Genomic DNA, 23,741 nt, shown 5'->3' with positions numbered 1-23,741 from the left:
CAGGGATTGAACCCGTGACCCCTGCAGTGGAAGCGCAGAGTCCTAACCACTGGACCGCCAGGGAATTCCCCTCTCCCATCTATTCTTTTTGTTGTTGTTGTTTTTGCGGTACGCGGGCCTCTCACTGTTGTGGCCTCTCCCGTTGCGGAGCACAGGCTCCGGACACGCAGGCTCAGCGGCCATGGCTCACGGGCTCAGCTGCTCCACGGCATGTGGGATCTTCCCGGACCGGGGCACGAACCCGTGTCCCCTGCATCGGCAGGCGGACTCTCAACCACTGCGCCACCAGGGAAGCCCCCCATCTATTCTTGAATCACATTCACTTTCAGACTCTCTGGCTGCAAGAAAATCTTATCTTTAAAGGTTTTGAAATCTGCTTTCCTCAAGCCTAGGGAAACATTTATGGAGAAGAGTCAGTGTGCCGGGGACTGTGCATGGGGCTGAGGAGATGGTGAAGGTGAATAAAATACAACCTGTTGGTACTTCCCTGGTGGTCCAGTGGTTAAGACTGCACTTTCAGTGCAGGGGCCCAGGTTCCATCCCTGGTAGGGGAACTAAGATCCCACATGCCGCATTGCACAGTCAAAAAGAAAATTTTTTTTTAAACCCTAATGAATAAATACAGCTTGTTTATGTGGGGGAGACAGACTGGTGAACAAGTGATAGGGAAGCAGCCTGAAGGGGCCCCCAACTCAGCCTGGGGGAGCGGTCCGGGGAGCCTCCTAGAAATGACCACCAAGCCAAGTCTTAGGGGATTAACAGAAGTGGGGTGCAAGATGGGAACAAGAGTGAAGAAGAGGGGATCCTGTGGCAGGAACAGGACAGAGGGGAATGTCACAGGGAGGGCAGAGCACTCGGGAAATTGCCAGGGGGACTGAGGTGGGACCAGTGGCCAAGGGCCTGGTGAGCCATGTTAAGAAATTCACTTCTATCCCGAGGCTGGTGCAAGAGCCATTGGAGGGTTTGACGCCAAGGAGTCACGTAGCCTGATACCCACTTTCGATGGTCCATTCTGAAGAAATGCCCAGGAGGGGGCACTGGAAGGACACTGCTGAGTGGCTGGATGCAGGTATGAGGGACGAGAAGCCAGGGATGCTCTCGTGGGTCTGGGTTCCCCCAGGTCTCCACCTCCACTCCCCCCTCCCTGGCCTCAGGGCTGTGGGGTTTGGAGACCATCAAACTTCTGATGATGTTTGAAGTCAAGAGTGGGAAAGTGGCCCTGGGAAGTGTTCCCAAGGTAACAAGGGCCAGCTTATACTAGATCAACCAGAGAATTTCCATGGGGCTTCCCTGGTGGCGCAGTGGTTGAGAGTCCGCCTGCCGATGCAGGGGATGCGGGTTCGTGCCCCGGTCCGGGAAGATCCCACGTGCCACGGAGCAGCTGGGCCCGTGAGCCATGGCCGCTGAGCCTGCGCGTCCGGAGCCTGTGCTCCGCAACGGGAGAGGCCACAGCAGTGAGAGGCCCACGTACAGCAAAAAAAAAAAAGAATTTCCATGGATGGTAGCGGGGGCCCAGGAGCAGCGGGAGGAAGGGAGGTGCAGGTGTGCCCAGAAAGGCGTGACTAAAAGGAGTGCACAGGATAGAACCTCCTTTGGACCCCCTTCCCAACATCTGGAAGCCCTCCAGCCCTGCTGCCTGCTAGCCCCATGCCCTTAGAGGCTGCTGCAGGGGTATCCCTGCTGCCAAGGGGCCCAGCCCCACACAGTCTGCTCGGTCTGTTCCTCCAAGGAATTCAATTCTAGCAGCAATTTCACCTCCTCCTCTGCCCAGCACCCAGGGCTGACCCCTGAGCCCCACCTGCTCTCCCAGTTAGGGCTGGGGGAGGGGAGGAGACTCAGGCTGACCAACCAGTTTGACGATAGATTGTTCCATCAGGATCTGGCTCAGGAAGGAGACTCTTGGCTTGGCCACTGCCTCGGGAAAATCCCTTCTTCGATGCCTCACTTTGTCCACCTATCAAATAGGCAGATTCAGTATCTTTATCAGCCCTCCTGGCCCTATGCTAAAAAAGAGGCTTGGTATGTTTTGTTTTTTTCTTGGGTGAACGCTTATCTTCAAAGTGCAGTGATTTTATTAGAGACACAGGAAAACAAGAGCAGTAGCAGCTGATTGCCTTAATTACAACAGTTGAGAAGAGTCTGGCGGGGAGACAGGACCTGGGGGCCTGGGCTGCTTATTTCCCAAAGCTCCAAGGGTTTCTAATCCTCCCCAGGAGGCTGGGACCTCAACTCTCCTACACTCTCTTGGGTGCACCCAAGTCAGAAAATACAAAAAAGCCTAAATGGCATTTACTAAATCACAAAGGTGGATTATATCAATTTGGGAAAGGGCTATTTCCATGCTGCTGGTGGCGGGACTCAAGTTATTGATAGAAAGTGATGGCCAGGGGAGTCATTCCTTCTGACAGCTCACATTGGAGGAGGAGAGCGAAGAGGGGCAGGCAGGCTGTGGGGAGACCAGGCCTTCCTGATGGCAGCTTCCGGGAGGCCAAGACACCCCCCAGTACAGCTGCTGAGCTCAGGTGAGTCAGATGGGAAGGGTGAGGGGTGGGTACGGCCTGCGTTTAGCTTTTCAGCACAGTCAGAGGGTGGAGGGGTCAGGGGCCTTCCCCCGCGACTGAGGTTGGGCTCCAGGGGTCAGTGCTGGCCCTGGACTGCACCCCCTGCCCTGGACCTGAGGAACTAGGGCACCCCCAGCCCATTCCCACTGCAGCCGTGACCCTCATCTCTGAGTCACCCTTTGATGAGGTTCCGATTCCTGTCTGCACCCCGTTATTAACTGGACTCTTCCTTCCACAACTGTGTACTCTTACCCCCGGCTCTGAGCAAACTGTGGGGGCAGCAGTGGGAAGTGTGGGCACTGTGCCGCAGGCCCAGCCGTAACTTACACTTAAATCACTTCCCTACTGCAGACTCCCGTGAGCAGCCAAAGACCCCTGTGCCCCTCACACACCCCGCAGACCAGGGCTGAGCCGGGGGGACGCAGGGACAGGCCCAGCCTCTCCCTCCAGGGCTCCCATGGGGGCTGCTGTGGAAACTCACAAACTTCTAATACTTCTTTGAACACAAGTAACGCATGCTTGTTGCACACACATTAGGAAGCACAGATGAGCAGAAGAGAATTAAAAATTGCCCGTGATTCCACCCGGAGATGATCATTGTTTTATGCCTTCACTCCGTGTATTCAGCCATTTGTCATCAGCTGTTCACACTTGTTAGTGCTCTGCGAGCATCGTTCAGGGCAAAAGAGCCATTTCCACATCATTTTCTTTAATGACAGCCCAGTGTGTGAGGTGGTCATTTCACCAATTTTTTCACGGTAGTGCCATCGGGGCTGCTTCCGGTATCATGAATAATGCTGCCAGGATCATCGTCCATCCATTTAGCAATATTTTCCCCGACTGCTCAGCTACAGGCACCCTCTGGGTCCTGGGCTTACAGCCACTGACAGAACAGAGGCCTGTGCAGACACATCTCTGGGCATATTCTTTTTTGTTGTTTTTTTTTAACACCTTTATTGGAGTAGAATTGCTTTACAATGGTGTGTTAGTTTCTGCTTTATAACAAAGTGCATCAGCTATACATGTACATATCTCCCCATCTCTCCTCCCTCTTGCGTCTCCCTCCCACCCTCCCTATCCCACCCTCCCTATCCCACCCTTCTAGGTGGTCACAAAGCACTGAGCTGATCTCCCTGTGCTATGCGGCTGCTTCCCACTAGCTATCAATTTCATATTTGGTAGTGTCTGTATGTCCAGGCCACTCTCTCACTTCATCTCTGGGTATATTCCTGATAGTTCTTTCAGCTGATGACTGGATGGGACATTGCTGGGCACAGCTTTGCTGGGATTCACTCTCCCAAAGGATTGTGCCCGTCTCAGTGGCCCCTCAGAGAGCCGCTCTGGACGAAGCCCTGTGGCCTCTGTGCTCCAGAATGACCTGGCATGGGCGCAGGCATGACCCTAGGAAACAGAGCAGGCCCCAGAGGAGTCTGGCCGCACTCTGGGCCAGACTTTCACGGGGTGGTTGTTTTCCCAGGCCCCAGATTTGGCGGCTGCGTCTGGGCGCAGGATGTAATAGTTGAAATTGGGCCATCCTAGATAACCCAGAGGTACTGAGGTGCCTTCCCCACCCAGCTCCGGAGGCAGCCCTTCCAGAAGCATCTGGGGAAGGGAGAGGGCGGCCAGGCTCCCACCCCAGGCCGCTGGGAGCGGGTCCGGACCAGGCCCTGCCCCCCACCCCACAAACCCCACCCCCAGCCCAGGCCTCCGCCCCTGCCCCGGCCGCGCTCCGGCGGGTGCCCAGGTAGCCCAAACCTGTCGGGCCGGTTTCGAGAGCAGCGGGACGGAGGCTGGTGAAGGATGCACGGCCAGCCCCGTGCGCGGCCCGCACTCTCGGCCGCCTGAGCCCCGTCCGCCCGGCCCGTAGCCCACCGGCCGACCCAATGGTGCGTGCGCCCGGCCTCCTGGCGGCCCTGCTGGGCCTGGGCCTGGGGCTGGCCCTGGCCCTGCGGCGGGCGGGCGCGGCGGACTGCGGGGCCCTCGGCCCGGCGGAGCGCCTGGCGTTCGCCCCGGCGGCCAAGACCCGCTGGCTGGCCCCTCGCGTCCGCGCGCCGGGGCCCCTGGACCCCCTCTACGGCACCGTGCGCCGCTTCCTCTCCATGGTGCAGCTCAACCCCTTCCCCACCGGTGAGTGCGTCCCTCCCCCGGGTGGGCCTCGGCGGGTATTGGGTCCCCACTCTGCACCCTAATCTCCTCTCCACCGAGGGGCGCACCCACCGTCGGCAGGCACTTGGAGGGCAGGGTCCCCAGCACTCCCCAGCCCCATCTTCCTCCCCAGAAGGCCCGGGCACCCAGGGCATCACCTTCCTGTGTGACCTTGGACAAGCCCCTTTTCCTCTCTGAGCCGCGGTTTCTCTGTCCTAAGGTAGAGGAAGTTACAGTCAAAGTTCTCCAGGAGCGGGTTGAGCTTTTTCTCTGGGTCTGGTGGCGCCGTGCTGGCTGTGAGGACCAGGATGGGCAGCAGGACAGCTCCCAGCCCGTCGCCTGCCTCTTAGGAGAAGGGCTGCTGCTAGGCCAGGCCCCTTCTCTGCTTTTAACCGGGCTGCCGGCTTTCCCGCTGCAGGGCCTACCTGGGGGGCGCAGGAGGAGGGGGGAGCCAGGCCTCCCTGCAGACACAGCCTCCTGTAGCCCGGCTGAGGCACGAGGGCTCCGGGCTGTGGTGACACTGCCTTCTCCAAGGGTGCCGAGGTGGTGGGAGGACCCCCTTCGGAGAGCCCACCTTTGCCTGGCAGCGGGGGTGGACACAGGGGCAGGGCAGTCGCTGCCCCCAGACCCAGCTTGACTCTTTTCCTAGAGCTGATAAAGGCCTTGCTGAATGAGCCATCCTCCGTGAAGGCGGATGAGGTGAGCGGCCGGGGGGCGCTGCCGGGGTAGGGCGTTCAGCGGTGAGCACGAGGGACCGGAGAAGGAGAAGGGCCTCGTCGGCTCAGCCCACTTGCTGGGTGTGCCCCAGGGTGGGGTTTCTGGCATCCCTTCCCCTTTTCCGTGAGCACTGCAGTCCGCGGACCTGATTTCTAACCACGGCTCTGCCCTTCAGCGGCTGTGGGGTTTGCAGGGAGTCCTAGCCTCCCTGGACTTCAGTGTCCTTTGTTTGTAGGATGGTAACACGGTGCCCCTCACAAGAGTTAAAGGAGATGCGAGATGTGTGCATAGTGCCCCTGCCGCCCCGCCCCCGAGTGTGCCTCCCTCCCCTCGGGTTTCCCTCCGGAGTCAGGCGGGAGAGGGCTGGGATGGCAGGGTCAGGACAGCCCCTCATGCCTTGCTGCCCTGCCCAGGTGGTGCGGTATGAGGCAGGCTACGTGGTGTGTGCCGTGATCACCGGCCTCTACCTCCTGGTCGTACCCGCCGCTGGGCTCTGCTTTTGTTGCTGCCGCTGCCGCCGGCCCTGTGGTGGCCGAGTGAAGATGGAGCACAAGACGATGGCCTGCGAGCGAGGCACCCTCATGGCCTTCCTGCTGCTGACCACCCTCGTACTGCTGTGAGGGGCGCCCAGGTCAGGCGGGAGGCGTGGGCTGAGGCCCAAGGTGTCCACAGGCATCCAGCCAGCCCCTTGCTCTTCCCCAATCCCTGCAGGATCGGCGTGGTCACTGCCTTTGTCACCAACCAGCGCACGCATGAGCAGATGGGCCCCAGTGCCAAGGCCCTGCCGGAGACTCTGCTCAGCCTCCGGGGCCTGGTCTCCGATGTCCCCCAGGTGAGCGCCAAGTAACCCCGCACGTGCCCCCATGAGCGCCAGCCATGGGCGGGACAGAGCAGGGTAGGTCCTGCAAATTCGTGCGTAGCCTGCGCATTAGAGAGGGTGCCCCTTCCAGCACGCACCTGACTGCCCCCTGCTGGAGAGTCCCTGTAATCCATGATGGCACCCATGGTATTCTCAGGACAGACGCCCAGTTGTGGCGGGTAGTGGGGGAATAAGGGCTGGGGAAGGGACGGGAGCCGGGGTGTCCAGTGACAGGAAGGAGCAGCCTCATGGCCCTGTGTCTGCCTAGGAGCTGCAGGCCGTGGCACAGCAGTTTTCCCTTCCTCAGGAGCAAGTCTTGGAGGAACTGGATGGTGAGGATTCCAGCTCAGGCCTGCCTTGGGGAGGCCTCTCATCCCTCATCCCGGGCTCCACCTGGGAACACCCTCGCAGAGGCGGGGATAGGGTCCAGCTGGGGAGCACGGCGGCCACTCTGCCGCAAGACCACCCTCCGGAACCCAGGGGAGGAGGATGGTTGGGTGGGGAGGCCCCTAGTCTCCTGGGGTCCAGCCCTGCAGACTGCCCTGTGCTCTCCAGGTGTCCACGGGAGCATTGGGAACACGATCCACACACAGCTCCAGAGCACCGTGTATGAGGTCCTGGCCTCTGTGCTCAGCCTGGGCCAGGGTGAGTGTCGCTGGGGGGCAGGCCCCACCCTCGCCCAGCCCTGCATTTCTTACACTGTCCGCGGTCCCGCCCCTGACTTTCTCACGGCTTTATCCTAGGATCCCTTGTGGCACCTTTGCCCGCTCCTGGCTTAACGTGCCCCAGGGCAGTTTCCATTATAACCACAGAGATTAAGGACCACCAGTCCCCTGGGTTTGGGAGGGAAAGATGTTCTGCCTCCTGCAAGGTCTCCAAGGATGCTGTAGCAGTGGAGACCACTCAGTCCAAATGTGGGTCTCGCAGCCCTGCAGGTCTCCGTGGACCACCTCCGAGCCCTGAACGCCACCTCCGTGGAACTTCAGGAGGGGCAGCAGGCCCTGGCGCCGGCTGTCCAGGGGCACCGGGAGCGCCTCCTGGCCCTGCTGCAGGAGCCCAGCTGCCAGGGCTGTGCAGAGGCCCTGGACAGAGCCCACGCCTTGGAGCTGGGAGCTGACTTCAACCAGGTGCAGGCCCAGGCCTGAGGCCCCTTGGGGTGAAAGGGGCTGCTCTGCCCGCTGCCCCAGGAATCCCTGGGCAGCCTCTGTTCCGGCTGTTTCCTGAAGCGGACTCCTGATCCCTTTCCCTGGGCTGCCCCTGCCCTCTCCACACACCCAGAGTTAACGATGGTCATCCTGGCAGGGGAGTGAGAGCTTCCCTGGGCCACGCGCTGTGCCGTGAGCCTCGTGTGACTTTGCTTCTTGAGTTCTCACTGCCACCCAGGGCCTTCGAGGCTGTGGTGGTCCCCATCTTGCACACGAGGACACAGTATTCAGAGGCCTCTGCCCTCATCCTTCCCCAAGGACCCCTCCCGGGCCTCTCTGTGGACTTTGTCATAACAAGCCCCTCAAACCATTTCAGGTGCCCTCTGTGGATGATGCCCTGCATCGGCTGAAAGGTGTCCCAGAGGCCAACTTCTCCAGCATGGTCCAGGAGGTGAGTGCCTGTCCCAGTCTACCCAACTTCTTCGCAACCTGGCTGGGGACTCAAATGTGAGGGGCCTCAGTTTTTCTCTTTTGGGGTGGGAACCCAGTTGAACCTAAGACTTGGGTCACATCAGGGCCTCGCCTACCACGTGGCGCCCTGGGCTAGAGGCTCGCGATGCTGGTCCTTGTGTGCACGGGGTCTGGTGGGGGAGGCAGGCCTGGAGCTCAGAAGGAAGAGCTAGGACCCTCAGGGGGTGGGGTCTGGGGATGGCCAAGGAGCGAGCACACAAGCTGAGCCCCAGACGACAGGCAGGCTCTCCTGGGTGGAGACGGGCTGTGGGAAAAGGTGCAGCATGAGTCAGCACCTATGACCCAGGGCCTGGAAAATGCTGGGGTTGGGGAAACGGTGAGTCAGTCGTGCTGGGTAACTAGAGCAGAGTGTTCCAGGAGGAGGGAAATAAGGCCTGAGGCTGGAAGAATAGACTGGAGCTGGACTTCAGGGAAATCGCCCTGTTGGTCCTGTGCAGAGTGTCTGGGAGAGATGAGAGGATGGCTAGGAGTCTACTGCAACAGTCTAAGCAAGAGGGGCGGGGACAGAAAGGAGCAATGTTTGGGGGAATTGAGTCAGGCCAGGCTGAGGGAGAGGAGAAGAAGGCACTGACTAAGAGAGCAAAGGGAAGCCTGTTTCCTGATTTCCTGGTCTGGGAGCACCGAGGGGGGTTGCTCTCCCACTGGACCTGGCATGCAGGGGTCCCCCAAGCTAGGACACCCGGGTGGACAGCAGGAGGCACAGCTGCATTTGCTTCCGGCAGGAGAACAGTACCTTCAACGCCCTCCCGGCTCTGGCTACCTTGCAGACGGCCGACGTGATCAGAGGTGAGGCCCCGCCCAGGGGCCAAGCTGTCTGCCTAGGATGCCCCTCAACACACCCCTACCTACGAGGCTTGTTGAGAGAGGAGTGGGGTAGTGGGGTGGGGAAGGTGAAGGCTGTCCACTTGGCTGGACCTGGACAGAGAGTGAACCATCTCTGTGCATCCCAGATGTTCTTCCTGTCCATCCATCTCCTCCCTGGGCCCCTGGGGGTCTTCCCCATCCCATAAGCCCCTGCTGCTTTGGGCAGAGCTGAAGAAGGTGGTGGCCCAGCAGCCTAGAGAGCTAAGGACACTGGTCGAAGCATTCCCAGGCTGGGAGGCGGCTTCTCGCTGGAGCCGAGCACTGGAGGAGATGGAACAGTGCAGCCGCCCCTACCTGAAGGAGGTGCAGAGATATGAGAAATACAGGTGCCTGGGAACCCGTGGGCATGGGTGGAATGGGCAGCTCAGCTTCTCAGCCACCCTGGAACCAATTTCCAGCCCTCATCAACCCTCCTTATACTAAGTCTCCACCTCCATTTAAGCCAAGATCCCTCTCTCGTTGGGCCTCCGTGTGCCCACCTTGGCTGTGTGCCCTGGGGATCTGAGCCTGGGGACCCTATAGGAAGTCACACTTCTAAAGCCTCAGCTTTGGGGTAGTGGCCCCACCCAGCCACTAGGTCCTCCACCAGCCCCTCCTGTGCCCACTACTGCCCTTTCCGTGACGCCCCACCTTCTCTGTGGCAGGTGGATGGTGGGCTGCCTGCTGTGCTCTGTGGTCCTGCTTGTGGTGGTCTGTAACCTGCTGGGCCTCAGCCTGGGCATCTGGGGGCTCTGTAACAGGGAAGACCCCAGCCACTCGGAAGCCAAGGGCAAGGCTGGAGCCCGCTTCCTCATGGTGTAAGAAGGGCTGGGGAGAGGGGGAGGGTCTCTCCCCCTGCCCCTGGGCTGGTACATTCCTCTCATGCCCATGGACAGCTTTTGTGTAGCTGCAGGAGCGAGTCCTGGGGATCAAGAGACTGAGCTGTGGTCTGGCTCTGGGCTGACTTGCTGGGTGGCCCTGGGCAAATTATAACCCACCTGGGCCTCAGTTTGTATAAAAGGGTTGGCCTAGAGCAGGAATGCAAATAAGAAGCACTTCTCCTTCCCACACCAGTGGCAACTTTAATAATTAATGGGCACCTTTTCTCTCTGAGCCCAGATACAGCCTCAGAATCCTGCTTAACCCAGTGTCCAGGCAGCACTACCATTAGGAGATGGCACCAGAGGTAGAATCTGTTTGCCAGCCCTGAACTAGATCGTCTCTAAGGCCAGGGCTGCCACATTCAGTTGTGCAGGAGGGTCACTGTATAAAGGTGCCTGGCCAAAGGGGTGAGTGAAATCCAGCCCATGTTTCACTCTCCAAGCCTCAAATCCTGGCATGGGGCCACGCCTGTCTCACAAAGAAGCCTTGGTCAGTGGCACAGGTCCTACTCAGATGCTGTAGGTTGCTGCCTCTGCTGGTGGGTCATGGCTGGCCATGCCAGGTGGCCCCGTTGAGGCTGAGCTCTGGAGCTGGTCACCTCCATGTGTCCTCGGCCCAGAGGCCAGCAGCCCTGGCTCTTTGAGCAGAACAGCTGTGCTCTCCTCTAGGCTGCCAGGGCCAGCCAGGGCAGCAGCGGTAGAGTGGGGATGGGGGAGGATGAGGTGGGGCCGGTGAGCAGTTCTGAGTCCTCTCTCCTGCCCCGGGGCTGACTCACTGACCATGCTGGCCCCGGGATGGAGATGGGGATGGAGCGCACGGTCCAGGGCATCCTCCCTCCTGTCTCAAGCCTGTCCCTCCGCCTTCCCCAGGGGTGTAGGCTTCAGCTTCCTCTTCGCCGCGCCCCTCATCCTCCTTGTCTTCGCCACCTTCCTGCTGGGCGGCAACGTGCAGACCCTGGTGTGCCGGAGCTGGGAGAGCGGGGAGCTCTATGAGGTGGGCCTGCCCCGCTCTGGGGCCCAGAGGGACGAGGAGAGAGCTGTGGGCAGAGCAGGAGGTTTAGAAGGAAGTAGGAGCCCGAGGGGTTAGAAGGGAGAGAGAGACAGGAGGAATGATGGAGACGGCCAAGGAAAGAGATGGAAAACCACCAGTGAGAGAAAAGAGCCAGTGAGTCCCCGGAAGGCTGCCCAGGCCCCAGGCAGGGACCTCGAAGGATGGCCCCCAGACCTGAGGCCCTCTGCCCTCCTAACACTGAGTCTTGGAATTGGGGATCCTTGTTCCCTGTTGCACTGAGCAGGTGAGCCAAGATGCTGGCCTGGGTCCTCTGCTGAAGACAGGCCAGCCACCCTCCTGGAGAGTCACGGGGAGGGTCCCTGCCAGGATTTAGGGCCCTGGAGTGATCTGAGTTAGAGGCAGGTGTGGGCTGGAGTCCCAGGGTTATGGTCTCTGCTGTGCCAGGGCAGCGTGGGACTAGGCCCTGGGAAGCTGGGTGGCCTTGCCCCCCCACTCCCCACTCCAGGCCCGTTCCTCTGTGTCCCATCCCCAGTTTGCAGACACTCCGGGGAGCTTGCCGTCATCCATGAACTTGTCCCAACTTCTTGGCCTGAAGAAGAACCTCAGCGTCTTCCTGGCCTATAAGTGAGCGGGGAGACTGGGCTGGGGGCCGGGGTGTGAGGAGGGGCTGAGGCGGGCATCCCATTAGGATGACGTCAGCCCCCACCTGCCCGCCCTCCTCTCATCTCTGATGCCTGTCGTTCCTCTGCAGGCAGTGCAAGCAAGGGGCTGCACTCTGGACGGTCCTGCAGCTCAATGACTCCTATGACCTGGAGAAGCACCTGGATATCAGCCAGGTGAGAGAACCTTCTGGAACACACTGGGGACCCTTCCTGCAGACCCCCCCTCTTCCGGTCTTGCCTTGCTGGAGGGACCATCTCCTTGAACCCGAGAAGTCTACAAGAACAGTTGAGGCGCCTCAGGGGCAGAGGACCCGGGTGCAAGCTCAGGACCTGGCCCAGGGCTACAGCCCAGGGCAGCTTCCAGAGCGTATGGGTGAGCGCGTGAATGCCTGGAGGCTCTGACCAGCTCTGAGCACTGCGCTCCCGGAAAAGCTGAACACAGGTGAGGTTGAGGCCGGACAGGGTGGTGACAGTGAGTGAGAGGACTAGGGTGTGTGTCCTGACTGAGGACAGGCATCGGTTTGGATGCTGCAGTGGGAGCAGGGAGGTTGGCGAGGGAGTGTGACAGTGAAAACGATGGTGATGAAGTTGGGTACCACTGGAGGGGGGCTCCCCACAGCCTGTTCCCTAACCATTGGACTTTGCCAGAACTTGCTATGTAGAACTGGAGAGATTTACTCACACTGGCAAGAGACAGTTCTAGAACAAAGAAAAGGAAGTGCTCCTTCATGAGAGGAGACGTACTTTGAGAGCGTGGTTCTCCTAAGGGTGCACAGAAGCTGTAAAACACCCCCTCCTTTCCTCTCTTCACGCCCAAATGAGGTGGGAGGAGAGCTGCCTTGGCTCCCAGGGTCCCCCAGGAGCCCTTCCCAAGCATATCCTGGGAAAACCACATTTCTCCCACCTGCTTCTCCCCCCACCCCTCCTAAACTGCTAACTCCTGATTCTGCCTTGTCTCCAGAAACCTTCCACCTCCTCTTGAACCCACCACCTGCACCTAGTCCGCAGGCTAGCATAGCCAAGTGGTCCAGATTTCAGTCCCAACTTCACGCCTTAAACTATAACCTGGGGCAGTTTCCTTAATGCCATAGCCGTCTCCTCTTTCAGCGTCTCTAATCAGAGGAGAGGTCCACTGAGCCGGCACTGTTCTGGTGCAAGGCCACAGGGTGAAGGCTGGCCACAGAGGGCTGCAGCAGGGGGCCTGAGCAGAGGAGGCCCTGTGCTCTGCTGGCTGAAAGGGGAGGGCTCTCAGCCCTGGTCCAGGGAAGGGAGGGGTCCAGGTCACAGAAGAGTCTGGACAGATAGGGCTTCAGGTCCAGAGGGACTGGGCAGTCCTTGGGGGCCATCTGGCAACAAACCAAATGTGACCTTAGGAGAACTTGTCCTCGAAGGAGATAATAGTGGGCTGATGATGCAGAGATAATTAAGACAAGGTGTGCTTTCCCGGGCACCACGAGGACTCTGCCCGCCTCGAGACATCTCCTTTACCTGTGTGTTACTGGTGCCTGAAATGCTGCTCCAAGACCCCTGCCTCTGAGAGGCAGTGTGAGGGATGGCGAGAGGTGAGCTGAGCTGGGCTCCGTACTCTGAGGCTCCGCCCTGTCTTTAGCCTCTCACCTGTGAAACACTGGGGCTGAATTTCATGCCCTTTAAATCTCTCCCAGCAATGGTTGGAAAATGTCGAGTCCCTTTTTTTTTTTTTTTTTTGCGGTACGCGGGCCTCTCACTGTTGTGGCCTCTCCCGTTGCGGAGCACAGACTCCGGACGCGCAGGCTCAGCGGCCATGGCTCACAGGCCAGCTGCTCCGCGCCATGTGGGATCTTCCCGGACCGGGGCACGAACCCGTGTCCCCTGCATCGGCAGGCAGACTCTCGACCACTGCGCCACCAGGGAAGCCCTCGAGTCCCTTTTTATTTTTATTTATTTATTTATTATTTATTTATTTTTTAAACATCTTTACTGGGGTATAATTACTTTACAATGGTGTGTTAGTTTCTGCTTTATAACAAAGTGAATCAGTTATACATATACATATGTTCCCATATCTCTTCCCTCTTGCGTCTCCCTCCCTCCCACCCTCCCTATCCCACCCCTCCAGGCTCGAGTCCCTTTTTAAACTGTGCTCTGTCTTAGAAATGTGATTGTGTCTATTCACTCATTCATTCATTCACTCATTTTTACACATTCAACAAATTTGTACGGCACCCACCATGTATGAGCCTCTGCTCTAGACGCTGAGGGTTTGGTACAGAGTGGGAAGATGAGGTGCCATCCTCATGGAGCTGATGGCAGTAAACTAGTACCCAGATAAGTAAATAGCACACAGGTGCTGTGAAGACCTTAACACAAGGTGACGTGATAAAGATGGGCCGGGGAAGCTCTTTTTCTTCTGCGTGGCCTGGGAAGGTCTGTGCTGCTGTCCAGTAGCCAGATAGGCGCTGGAGGAGAGCTGGGTCTCGGTGGGGGTAAGGTGGAGTTGGGGATGGGTGGGGAGCAGAGGCCTGCTGGGAGCCTGTCTGGGGCTGGGAGTGTCCAGGGTAGGGGCCCTGGATATCCAGAAGGAGGGCCCTGAGGGCCTGCTGACCCCTCACCTAGGATAGCAGCTGTGGGGTCCTGGCTCACCCACAGAGCACGGCTCCACCCTGCTCCCTCCCTCCCAGTACACTGCCAAGCTGCAGCAGGAGTTGCAGAAACTCAAAGTGGACGTGAAGAATCTGGACCTGCTGAGCCCAGCCGCCCGCCAGGACCTGGAGGCCCTGCAGAGCAGTGGGCTCGAGAGCATCCACTACCCAGGCTTCCTTGTTGAGGTCAGCAGTGGGCACCTCAGGCCAGACCACGGCAGAGCAGAGGGGCCCGCAGAGGAGCTGGGGGTCGGGGAGCTGTCTCACCTTGTCTTGGCCCTCCACCGTTCCTGGACCCCTCCACATGTCCATGGGGCCTCTTCTGCTGGGGGTGTCTCCAGACCATGTGTCCCAGCTGCCAGCACCTGGGCTGGGCGAGAATGAATGTGCCTCCACCCAACAGCGTGTGTTGCTGTCCGTGGTCCTGAACCCACTGCTGTGGCGAATGCTGGTGGGAAGTCACCTCTCCGTTGGGTTACACCAGAGGGTGCCTCATTTTTTTTTCTTTCCTAATGGAAAGTATCTCATATGTTTCACAATTTCAGGTCAAACCCACTGTGACTGATGTGTCACAATAGACTTAGCTGGTGTGGGTGCTTTTGCAAAGACTGGGAATTCTGGGGCTGGGGGAGCCGGGGTTCATCCCCTCTTGGCCTCTCCTGTCCGTCTCCAGATTCAGAAGCCTGTGGTGAACATCAGCGTGGAGAAGCTGGCCCAGGAGCTGGAGGGACTGGCCCAGACCCAAGTGAGAAGGGAACAGAGACCCCACTTGGCAGGCTGGAGCCAGAGGCCTGGGAGGGGGGACGGGGTGGGAGTGCCTGGATTGGGGAGGGGACTGAGGGCCCCTGTCACCGAGGGCTGAGACTCTGGACCCCCGGCTGGGATGAAGGGTTCTGTAGCATCAGTTCTGGCTCTAGCTCTACCACCAACTGGCTGTGTGGCCTTGGGCAAATCATTCCTCATCTCTGGGCCTCGGCGTCTTCATCTCTAAAGTGGATTATCACCCACCTCAGATCAGATGACGTCAGATGTGGTCTGACATCGCACAGCTGGGCAAGCATTGCTAGGCGCACACCGCTTGTGGAATCTGCTGGGACAGATGCTGTGAGGACAGCCTGATGGATCAGATATCATGACAGTTGCCTCTAGAAGCTTAAAATGTACTGGGAAAAGTAGCACTTTGTATTTATAAATATAGAGAGTTTAAAAAGTTCTCTTCAAGGCATCTCATAGACACCCCTCTCCTACCCACCACGATGCGCAGAGCAAGCTAGGGCCGGACCTGGAACTTGGGCTCAGGCCCCCAAACCAAGATCTGGCCAAGGAACTTAAGGAGCCCTCAGTTTTCTGCCTCTGAGGCCAACCTCTGATTCCAGCACTTTCCACATCCGTCCAGTATGTCTGGTCGAACGGTTTGGTGAAGGATGTGTCGTCAAAGCCTGTCTCGGCCCGGGCAGAGTGCCATTCTGATATGTCTCCCCTCAGGGCAATACTGTGCTGGGGCAGCAGCTGCAGAAGGAGGCCCAGGGGCTCAGAAAGCTCCATCAGGAGAAGCTCCTCCTCCAGCAGAGGCTTGTGGTAAGTCTGGAGGCTCAGGGAGTCCAGGACCTGGAGAGGAGATGCAGGGAGGGGGCAAGGAGGAGGAGAGGGATGCTGGGAACCCTCCCTCCTACCAGTTCCTTCCCCTGACCAGCCCTGATCTCTTTTTCACAGGCTAAGCTCAACCTCAGTGTCCATGCCCTGGCATCCTCTGCCCCACTTCTCCAGGTGGCTGCTGGGGATGGATGGGGTGGGGGGGAGCAGGTGGGCAGCAGAGGGAGCAAGAACGTGTGGGCCCAGCTGGCTTGGGACCTCACCTGCTCTACCCAGGCACACTGGAAGTTGAGGGTGGGGTGGGAAGATCCTTGAGGACCGCCATATGTGTCCTCTGTCCTTAGGGCCTAACACGGCCCACCCCAAGGTGAGTATGTTGTGTGTCGTACGTTGAGTTAATGAATGGATGAGTGAATGAGTGGCTGTTCCCTGACCGAGCCCCTCTCCTCTCCCCCAGCCGGAGACCTCAGATGTCCTGGACAGAGTCACTCACCTGAAAGGAGAGCTGCCTACCTGGGCCACCCGTATCCTGAAGAATGTGAGTGGGAGGATGGGGCAGGGCTGGGGGGTGGCTTCAGAGTCAGAGGTGAGTTGAAGGGTTAAGGCTCGCAGGGTTCCCACCCCAGGATTCTCCAGCCCTGCCCCCTCACCGTGGCTCCCAGGAAAGCCAGCTTGACCTGTCCTGATGGTGCCAGGCATGGGGGGCAGGGGTGCTGGCCCTGGGACTCCGACCAGCCCAGGGCTCCTCTCTTCCCTGCAGGAAAGTGAGTGTTTCCTGACCCGGGAGATGGGCTACTTCTCCCAGTACGTGGCCTGGGTGAGAGAGGAGGTGAGTGTGGGCTCAGACCCTCCTGGCCTCAGGCAAGCTTCCAGCCGTACCAGCTGTTCGACTTCCTCTGCCCCCTGAGAGCCCCTGGGGGTGCCCTAGGCCTTCAGGATTGAACCCAAACTCCCAAACCTGGCATCTGGCTGGCTGGGTTCTGCCCATCCCCCAAACTCTGCCATAGCCCTTCTCTGAGGCCTGAGCGTGGACCGGGCTATCTACCACCCACACTGGACAGGCAGGGGTCTCGCTTAACCCTGAGTGTGTCTGTACATGTGTGTGCGAGTATGTGTCTGTGCAGGTATGTACGTGTGTGCAGTGCATTGTGTGTGTGTGCACACGTGTTGCCTCCCAGTGAGAGTGTGACTTAGAGAACAGCTCTGGGCACACAGTAAGGGCTTAACCCAGGCTGGTGAACAGGGTGGGAAAGGGAGGAGGTGAGCGATGAGCTGATGGCAGTGTGTCCTCCCTTCTCTGTGTTGCCACATCCGTGTGTCTGTGTACAGCTGTGCAGTGGCTCCCCACTGTGTCCCTGGGCCTGTCTGTGTCCCTGTCAACCTCCCTCTGAGCACCTGTGGGTCTGGGTGTGTCTGCATGTACCTGCCTCACGTTGACACCACAGGTGACTCAGCGCATCACCACCTGCCAGCCCCTCTCCACAGCCCTGGACAATGGCCGTGTGATCCTGTGTGACATGGTGGCTGACCCCTGGGTGAGTGCCCCCCAGCCCATCAGGGCTCGTGGACGTGGAGGCCCCCACGGGAGGGACAGCGTGAGCGGGGCCCTGCCCTGGGCCTACACCCCCGCCCTTTCCCTCAGCTCTGAGAATGCGTCCCCGTGCCCCACACTGAGTCAGCGGGGGGACTGGGGGTGCCCAGACACAGTGCGTTGACCTCACCTCCTCTGTTCCAGAACGCCTTCTGGTTCTGCCTGGGCTGGTGCGCCTTCTTCCTGATCCCCAGTGTCATCTTCGCTGTCAAGACCTCCAGATACTTCCATCCCATCCGGAAACGCCTCAGGTGAGGAGGCTGCCAGGTCTGTGGGGTGCAGCAGGGGCCCAGGCAGGAGCCCTTCCGGCTGCTGGGCCCGGCCCCTGCTGCACGCCATCTTGAGACCTCCAGGCAGGGGAGGCTTACGCCTAACCCTGAAGTCACACAGTCTGAGGAGCTCCAGGGCCAGAAAGTTCTTCCATGTGTCTACCCTGAATCCTTCTTGCTGCAACACATCCACCAGACCTAACTTTTGGGCACCCTTGCTACCCCTGAAGAGCTTCTGAGGCAGGAAATTCCAGGCTCTGGGCTTGTTCCTGTGTCGGGGCTGAGGGCCTGGGCCTGGGGGCCTCACTCACTCACTCCCTGTGATGCTGCAGTGCCAGCAGCTCTGAGGACACTCAGCCCTTCCACATCCCCCGTGTCACCTCCCTGAAGCTCTAGGACCGCAGTGAGTGAGTTTCCCCCGCTTTATTCCTTGGTGCCAAGGGTGGGGCTGAGAAGGGAAGGGAAGGGTTTGGGTTCTGGGGTCTCCAGGGCCCAGGAGGGCAGGAAGGTTCTGGGACTTGGCTGGGACTGATAGGCCTGAGCTCAGCTCCTCCACCCCCTCCCCTCCCCTCCCCTCCCTCCCCTCCCCTCCCTCCCCTCCCCTCCCCTCCCCTCCCTCCCCTCCCCTCCCCTCCCCTCCCCTCCCTCCCCTCCCCTCCCCTCCCCTCCCTCCCCTCCCCTCCCTCCCCTCCCCTCCCCTCCCCCCTCCCCCTCCCCTCCCCCTCCCCTCCCCCTCCCCTCCCCTCCCCTCCCCTCCCCCCTCCCCCTCCCCTCCCCCTCCCCTCCCCCTCCCCTCCCCGTCCCCCTCCCCTCCCCCTCCCCTCCCCTCCCCCTCCCCTCCCCTCCCCTCCCCCTCCCCTCCCCCTCCTCTCCCCTCCCCCTCCCCCTCCCCCTCCCCTCCCCCTCCCCTCCCCTCCCCCTCCCCCTCCCCCTCCCCTCCCCTCCCCCTCCCCTCCCCCTCCCCCTCCCCTCCCCCTCCCCCTCCCCTCCCCCTCCCCCTCCCCTCCCCTCCCCTCCCCTCCCCCTCCCCTCCCTCTCCCCTCCCCTCCCTCCCCTCCCCTCCCCTCCCCTCCCCTCCCTCCCCTCTCCCTCCCCTCCCCCTCCCCTGTTCTTAATCCACAACAGGGATATGGACGCAAGGTGATGCATGGGGCTGCCTGCCTTCCCTGCTGACTTTGCCTGGACTAGAGGATTTCTGTCGCTTTTGCCACCAGAGCCCAGGCTGGCATCCAGGCCTGGATTGTCCCCCAATTCCAGTTACCTGAGCCCATCTTGCTACTCCCTTTGTACCCCTTTCTGCTCACGACCCCTTCATTCATGCTCAAAAACACACTTACCTTCTGTTGAATCTCAGAGCAAACAGGTTCCTCCAGGTGTGTCTCCCTCATCCTCCTTGCTGCAATATGTTAGCTCCAGGAAGAGCCTGTTCTCCACCTAGTGGAACCTCCTCTTCAGCCCCTTGGGCAGGACAGAGGCCCTGCCCAGCCCCACTCTGTCCCATCTGCCCCTCCCCCTGCCCATGCCTCCCACACCTCTCCAAGCTCCTTGCCCCTTTTCCTCCTCTCCTCTGACCCCCCACTTGCCCCACTTCACTCTGTCCCCTCCCCAGCCCTCACTTCCTCCCCCCAGGGAAGCCCCTTCCCCCCCTTTGTCCCCTCTTTACCTGTCCCCTTACTACCTGTCGGCCACAGGGACCCCTCCTGCCCAGCCACACTAATCAGGTAAAGCCACCAAGCAGGCCAGGGGCCACCATGGCCTGGGCCTGGGCCGGCTGCAGGCTCTGCCTCGTGGCCCCTGAGCCCTCCGCTGCTCAGGGCGTGGGACCCTCCACAGACCCCGGCCTGGATGTCTGGCCCCCAGGGGGTGTGGGAGGCCCGTGTGAAGGCTGAGGCCCCGTCTGCATCTTGGGCTGGAAGTCACACTGCTGTCCCTCGGCTTAGGGAGCACTGACTCCCTAAGAAGGGACCTGGGATGTGGGCTGGAGCAGGGGCTCCCCCTCAGCTCCCCAGAAGGTAGCCTCTTTGACAGTCACCACCCAGCTTTCCAGGAGAGATCTGGTGGCCACAAGAGGATTTTGCACTGTGGCCCTTACCTCTTTTATCCTATGCCCCTGACTGGGCATCACCCCTAGTCCATCCCTGTGCCCTCCCTGCATGCTGGACCCTGAGTTCCAGAAATGGGGAGGAGGAGGGGAGAGAAGAGGTGGACAGGACCTCGGATCCATTAAAGTGTTCTCACTTGACTAAGTCTTGGCCTTGGATCCTTCAGCTCTCCCAGGCTAGGGCCCTGGGTGTGGTTGGTGCTTAGTGAGTGTTTGTGGAGAGGAGAATCCAAGGCCTCCTCTGACCACAGGCATCCAGGGGTCACCCCAGTAATCAGCAGGTGGGGAGTGGGGCCCACACTGAGAGCAGGCAGACTTGAGTTCACACCTGGCTGTAACGTTTGGTAACCAGGGCACCTTGAACATGATCCATGGGTCCCCTAGACCTCAGTTTTTCCACCTATAAAATGGGGAAAATAGTCATAGCCGCCTCCTAGGGTTGTGACTAATGTGACAGTGTGTGGAAATCCCTTGGCAGGGGCCTGGCACAAAACAAATACTCAAATGCTGCTTTTTTTTTTTTTTTTTTTTTGCCATGACTGCTCTGGGCCGGCGGCAGAGCTGGGTCTGGGCAGATACAAGCGAAGAGGGAGATGGGTCCCTGTTCAAAGGAGCAAAGCCCTTCAAGATTAGAGTCTGCTGAGTTTCAGAGGGTGTCTATGTTTAGTTGCATCTTACAAACCAGCAACAAATTTGCTACTAGAAATTGGGATGGTGCCTACACAATGTATTGTCACTATTGCACGCACACTCTCAGACCAGCATCCTTGAATGTAGCACAATCGCCTCTTCTGGGCTTTTCCCAGAGGATTCTTGGCTTGCTTTTCATGTTGCCCTGTGTGGGGAACTGTAGCACCCTGCATTTTAAGAATGAGATTGATGGGATAAAAATAGAACTAGAAAATGATTAAAAAATCATTTCTAGTTCTCTATCAAAATTGCCTATCTTACCTTTTATGTATCTGAGCAAACAAATATGGTTATTTTAAAGTTCAATAACTCCCTAATATGGAGCCTCTGTGAGTCTGTTTCCAGTGTCTGTTGTTTCTCTTGGTTTTTGTTAGTATTGTCTTGTCTCCTCACATACTCGGCAAAAATTGAGTGCCACACTTTGTTTTTTTTTCTTTTTTCTTTTTTTTTTTTTTGCGGTTTGTGGGCCTCTCACTGCTGTGGCCTCTCCCGTTGCGGGGCACAGGCTCTGGATGCGCAGGCTCAGCGGCCATGGCTCACGGGTCCAGCCGCTTCACAGCATGCGGGATCCTCCCAGACCGGGGCATGAACCTGTGTCCCCTGCATCGGCAGGCGGACTCTCAACCACTGCGCCACCAGGGAAGCCCAAGTGCCACACATTTTATATGAAAACCTGTAGAAATAATTTGAGGTACAGAATGAAATTATCTTGCTCCATGAGGATTATGTTTACCTCGGGCAGATGCCTTGGGATCCTGCAAACCAGGTTGTTTTACTTTACTTTCAGGGACTGAGATGATTTGCAGTCCCTTGGAGCACTTGTCTATTTCTAGTTCATTCATATTCTGGGGGTGAAACCCTCTGGGGTCCCAACCCAAAGCATGAAAGATTTGCCGGGTACCCCCTGCTCTTGGTGGGCCTAGTTTTGACCTCCTTAGTCCCAGAGGCTGTTAACAGCTCTGCTCAGCACCTTTGCAGTATCTTCTGGGCTCAGCAGACCCCCTAGGGAGAACGTAACCCCAGCTGCCAGCACACATCTCTGCGTTTCCTTCTTTTCCCAGAACTTGGCCCTGTGATTTTTTTACTGCCTTGTTTGCTCCCTGATACCCCTGAATCAAACTTTAAAAAATATATTTTTTGAGCAGCTTTTCGTTGTCCTCAGTTGGGAATTTAGTCCAAATTACCTAGTCCAGCATGATCAGAAGTTAATAGTCCTAAAAAATTAACTGAGGTTCCCCCTGTGAATTGGGAAAGGCTGCCACTCATTGAATTTAGTATCCAGAAACGTTGGCCTAGGGCATTGCACACGGACTTTTCAAAGGACCTCAGTTCAGAGCATCACTGTGGGCTCTGGTAACCTGGAGGTGGGGTGGCACTCAGCAGGTGACAGACAGAAATAGCCACAGAGAGAAATATATTACATATTTTCCCAGTTTTAAAATGCTGGGATCCTACAATGCCCATCCTACGTTATGTGTGAAACAAAGCCCCTTCGAGGTCACAGTCTCATCTGTTCTTATGACATTCCCTGAAGCAGGTGGGGATCGTCATCCTTGTTTCACGGTTGAGCAGATGAAGCTCTGAGAAGCTCTGTGGCTGATTCAAGGTCCCATAAGTTGAAGCCCCGCCAGGCCTTGATTCAGATGCCCTGACCCTGGTGGCTCTGGAGGTTTCCTCCTGGGCACGCTGTCAGCCGCGTTCCCTGTGGGTGTGTGGGAGGGAGGCTCCGTCTCCCAGGAGATGTGATCCAAGTGTCCTTGCTGTCCCTGTAGCAGGAGGGATGACAGATTGGAGGCCCTGGGAGTTCTGCCAGCCTGGCCATCCCAGAGCAAAGGCCATAAGCAATGAGTGGCAGATTCTGCCAGAGAAATGCTACATGGGCCAGGGTGTCAGGTCCCAGGTGGCTGGCCAGTGTAGTTCTGTCTGGCTCCAGGTGTGCAAAGGAAGGGCCATACGGTTAGGGGCCTGCTTAGGCTCCCTGAGGGGACAAACAGAGTTTCATTTATTGAGCTCTGAGTATAAATCGGGAAGTGTGCTGAGCACACACATGTATTAGCTACGAGATAGACACTGTTATTTACCTATTTATGGTTGAGAAAACTAAGGCACAGGACTGGATGCGGGCTGAGTAGAAAGGGCACAACTTACCCCGAAGAATCAACTGGTAATGGTGGCACTTTATAATTCAAGGGATACCTGAATTCTCTGGGTGGTCAAGGCCAGTGTCCCTCTTACCCTCCTGGACCCAGGGCCTGTGCTCTGAGCTCCTAGTGCCCTGTCTCTCCAGACCTGAATGCAGGGACTGAACCAGGAGTCTGGTGGCCAGCCTGGGCCACACCCCAGGAATGCTGGAATGAAGCCTCTTCTCCATGGCCCCTAATCCTTCCTTGCACTTCACGGCTGTGCCACCCCCGGAGCAGTTAGCAGTTACCCATCTTACAAACAGCACTGCAGCACCAGGGGAGGGGAAGGCAGGGTGTGCACAGAGATGAGCCCACCCGGCCCCTCACTTCTGCCCAGCAGCAATGCACAATTTCAGCAGCCCGAGCCCTCACCATACTGACGGTACCCAGGAGTCAGGCTTTGAGGCTGGGGGAGAGATTTGGGGGAGGTGAGATGAGCCCAAGGGGATGGGTGGGGGACCCTCCCTTCGCATCAAGCCAGAAGGAAGGGGCTTTAAAGAAAGCCTTCAGAGCCTTCCAGGTGTCCCCTGCAGTTTGAGAAATCCAGCAGATGAGTCCCAGCCCCACCTGCGAGGTCTAAAGCACAAGAGACAGGCTGGCTGCTTTGCCGGCAGAGCCAGGAAGAAGGCTGCTGGCCCAGACAAGAGCCTCGTGGGAGGGAGGGTCAGCTGGAGGCTGCCTGGAGGTGTGGACAAGCCTCAGCTGTGCAGAGATGGAGCTGCCTGGGGCGGGGGGGCTCCTTGGCACCCCTGAGACCTACGTGAAGTACCCTGGTCAGGGGGAAGCTGCAGAGGTGCCCAGTGGTGGCCAGGCTCTGAGGACACATGGAGGTGCCCGCAGGAGGGAGAGGTATAGTTTCCAACCTCTGCCAAACCCAGAGTGACGTTCAGGACAGCTCCAGTGGGAGGCCCCAGCCCACCTGAGCTGGGCGGAGGCCTGGGCTGTGCAGCAGGAGGGCTGGCCTTGAGCAGGGCCCGGACCCCAGCTGAGACTGTTGTGTGAGGTGTAGTGAACCGCCGTATCTCCCTACCAAGCGGCATCCCGGGTCTGCTAGGTTTCCATCCAGCCGCTGGGCGGCGGGCAGCGGAAGAGGTTTCCAGGGCCAGTGGAAGACCCAAATAAGGCTGCATTCGGTGGCTTTCCAGTTCCACAGCTGTGCCAGCTCATGGTGACACCGGAGTGCTGTGGTGTCCAGGGAAGCACTGTTTTGGGGCAACAGACGTTTCTTGAGCTCCTGTGGGGAGGGGTTTCCACATGCCTGGTGAGACCCACCTCTACTCAGAGGGGGCCTTCCTCACAGGCAGGGGCTCTTGGTGGAGCAAGGGCCCAAACCCTGA

At 58.7% G+C, this 23,741-nt stretch overlaps 1 protein-coding gene and 1 long non-coding RNA gene across 9 annotated transcripts; one reads left to right on the top strand and one right to left on the bottom strand.

The window, feature by feature from the left end:
• Positions 1-4,274: 4,274 nt before the first annotated feature.
• On the top strand, positions 4,275-20,554 carry PROM2 (prominin 2). Of its 7 annotated transcripts, none has more exons than XM_089922764.1 (24): positions 4,280-4,688; positions 5,356-5,405; positions 5,837-6,039; positions 6,135-6,255; positions 6,551-6,614; positions 6,838-6,927; positions 7,210-7,409; positions 7,804-7,878; positions 8,681-8,744; positions 8,989-9,148; positions 9,467-9,619; positions 10,553-10,676; positions 11,227-11,318; positions 11,446-11,530; positions 14,017-14,163; positions 14,651-14,722; positions 15,463-15,555; positions 15,691-15,744; positions 16,028-16,108; positions 16,331-16,399; positions 17,043-17,105; positions 17,306-17,412; positions 17,763-17,837; positions 18,556-20,554. In XM_089922764.1, exons 1-23 carry the CDS (start codon positions 4,445-4,447, stop codon positions 17,824-17,826), a joined length of 2,475 nt encoding a protein of 824 aa, XP_089778890.1. In that variant the 5' UTR covers positions 4,280-4,444; the 3' UTR covers positions 17,827-17,837; positions 18,556-20,554. The 7 variants fall into 7 exon arrangements, with proteins under 7 accessions (XP_089778893.1, XP_089778890.1, XP_089778889.1 ...); XM_089922763.1 differs by having other exon boundaries at positions 4,282-4,688; positions 17,016-17,105; positions 17,763-17,833; XM_089922762.1 differs by having other exon boundaries at positions 4,282-4,688; positions 17,016-17,105.
• On the bottom strand, positions 13,078-17,776 carry LOC149747678 (uncharacterized). Of its 2 annotated transcripts, XR_016395349.1 has the most exons (3): positions 17,292-17,776; positions 14,986-15,585; positions 13,078-14,486 (listed from the first exon to the last, which is right to left on the bottom strand). It is a non-coding gene; the product is annotated as an uncharacterized LOC149747678 (long non-coding RNA). The 2 variants fall into 2 exon arrangements; XR_016395348.1 differs by lacking the exon at positions 13,078-14,486 and having other exon boundaries at positions 14,985-15,585.
• Positions 20,555-23,741: the final 3,187 nt, after the last annotated feature.

The sequence above is a fragment of the Delphinapterus leucas genome, chromosome 13, assembly GCF_059928025.1.
Source record: "Delphinapterus leucas isolate spDelLeu-1000000601 "Yukka" chromosome 13, BTC_Dleu_Yukka2, whole genome shotgun sequence".
Classification (NCBI taxonomy): domain Eukaryota; kingdom Metazoa; phylum Chordata; class Mammalia; order Artiodactyla; family Monodontidae; genus Delphinapterus; species Delphinapterus leucas.
The sequence above is the reverse complement of the archived record's forward strand: the minus strand, read 5'-3'. Positions and strand labels throughout refer to the sequence as shown.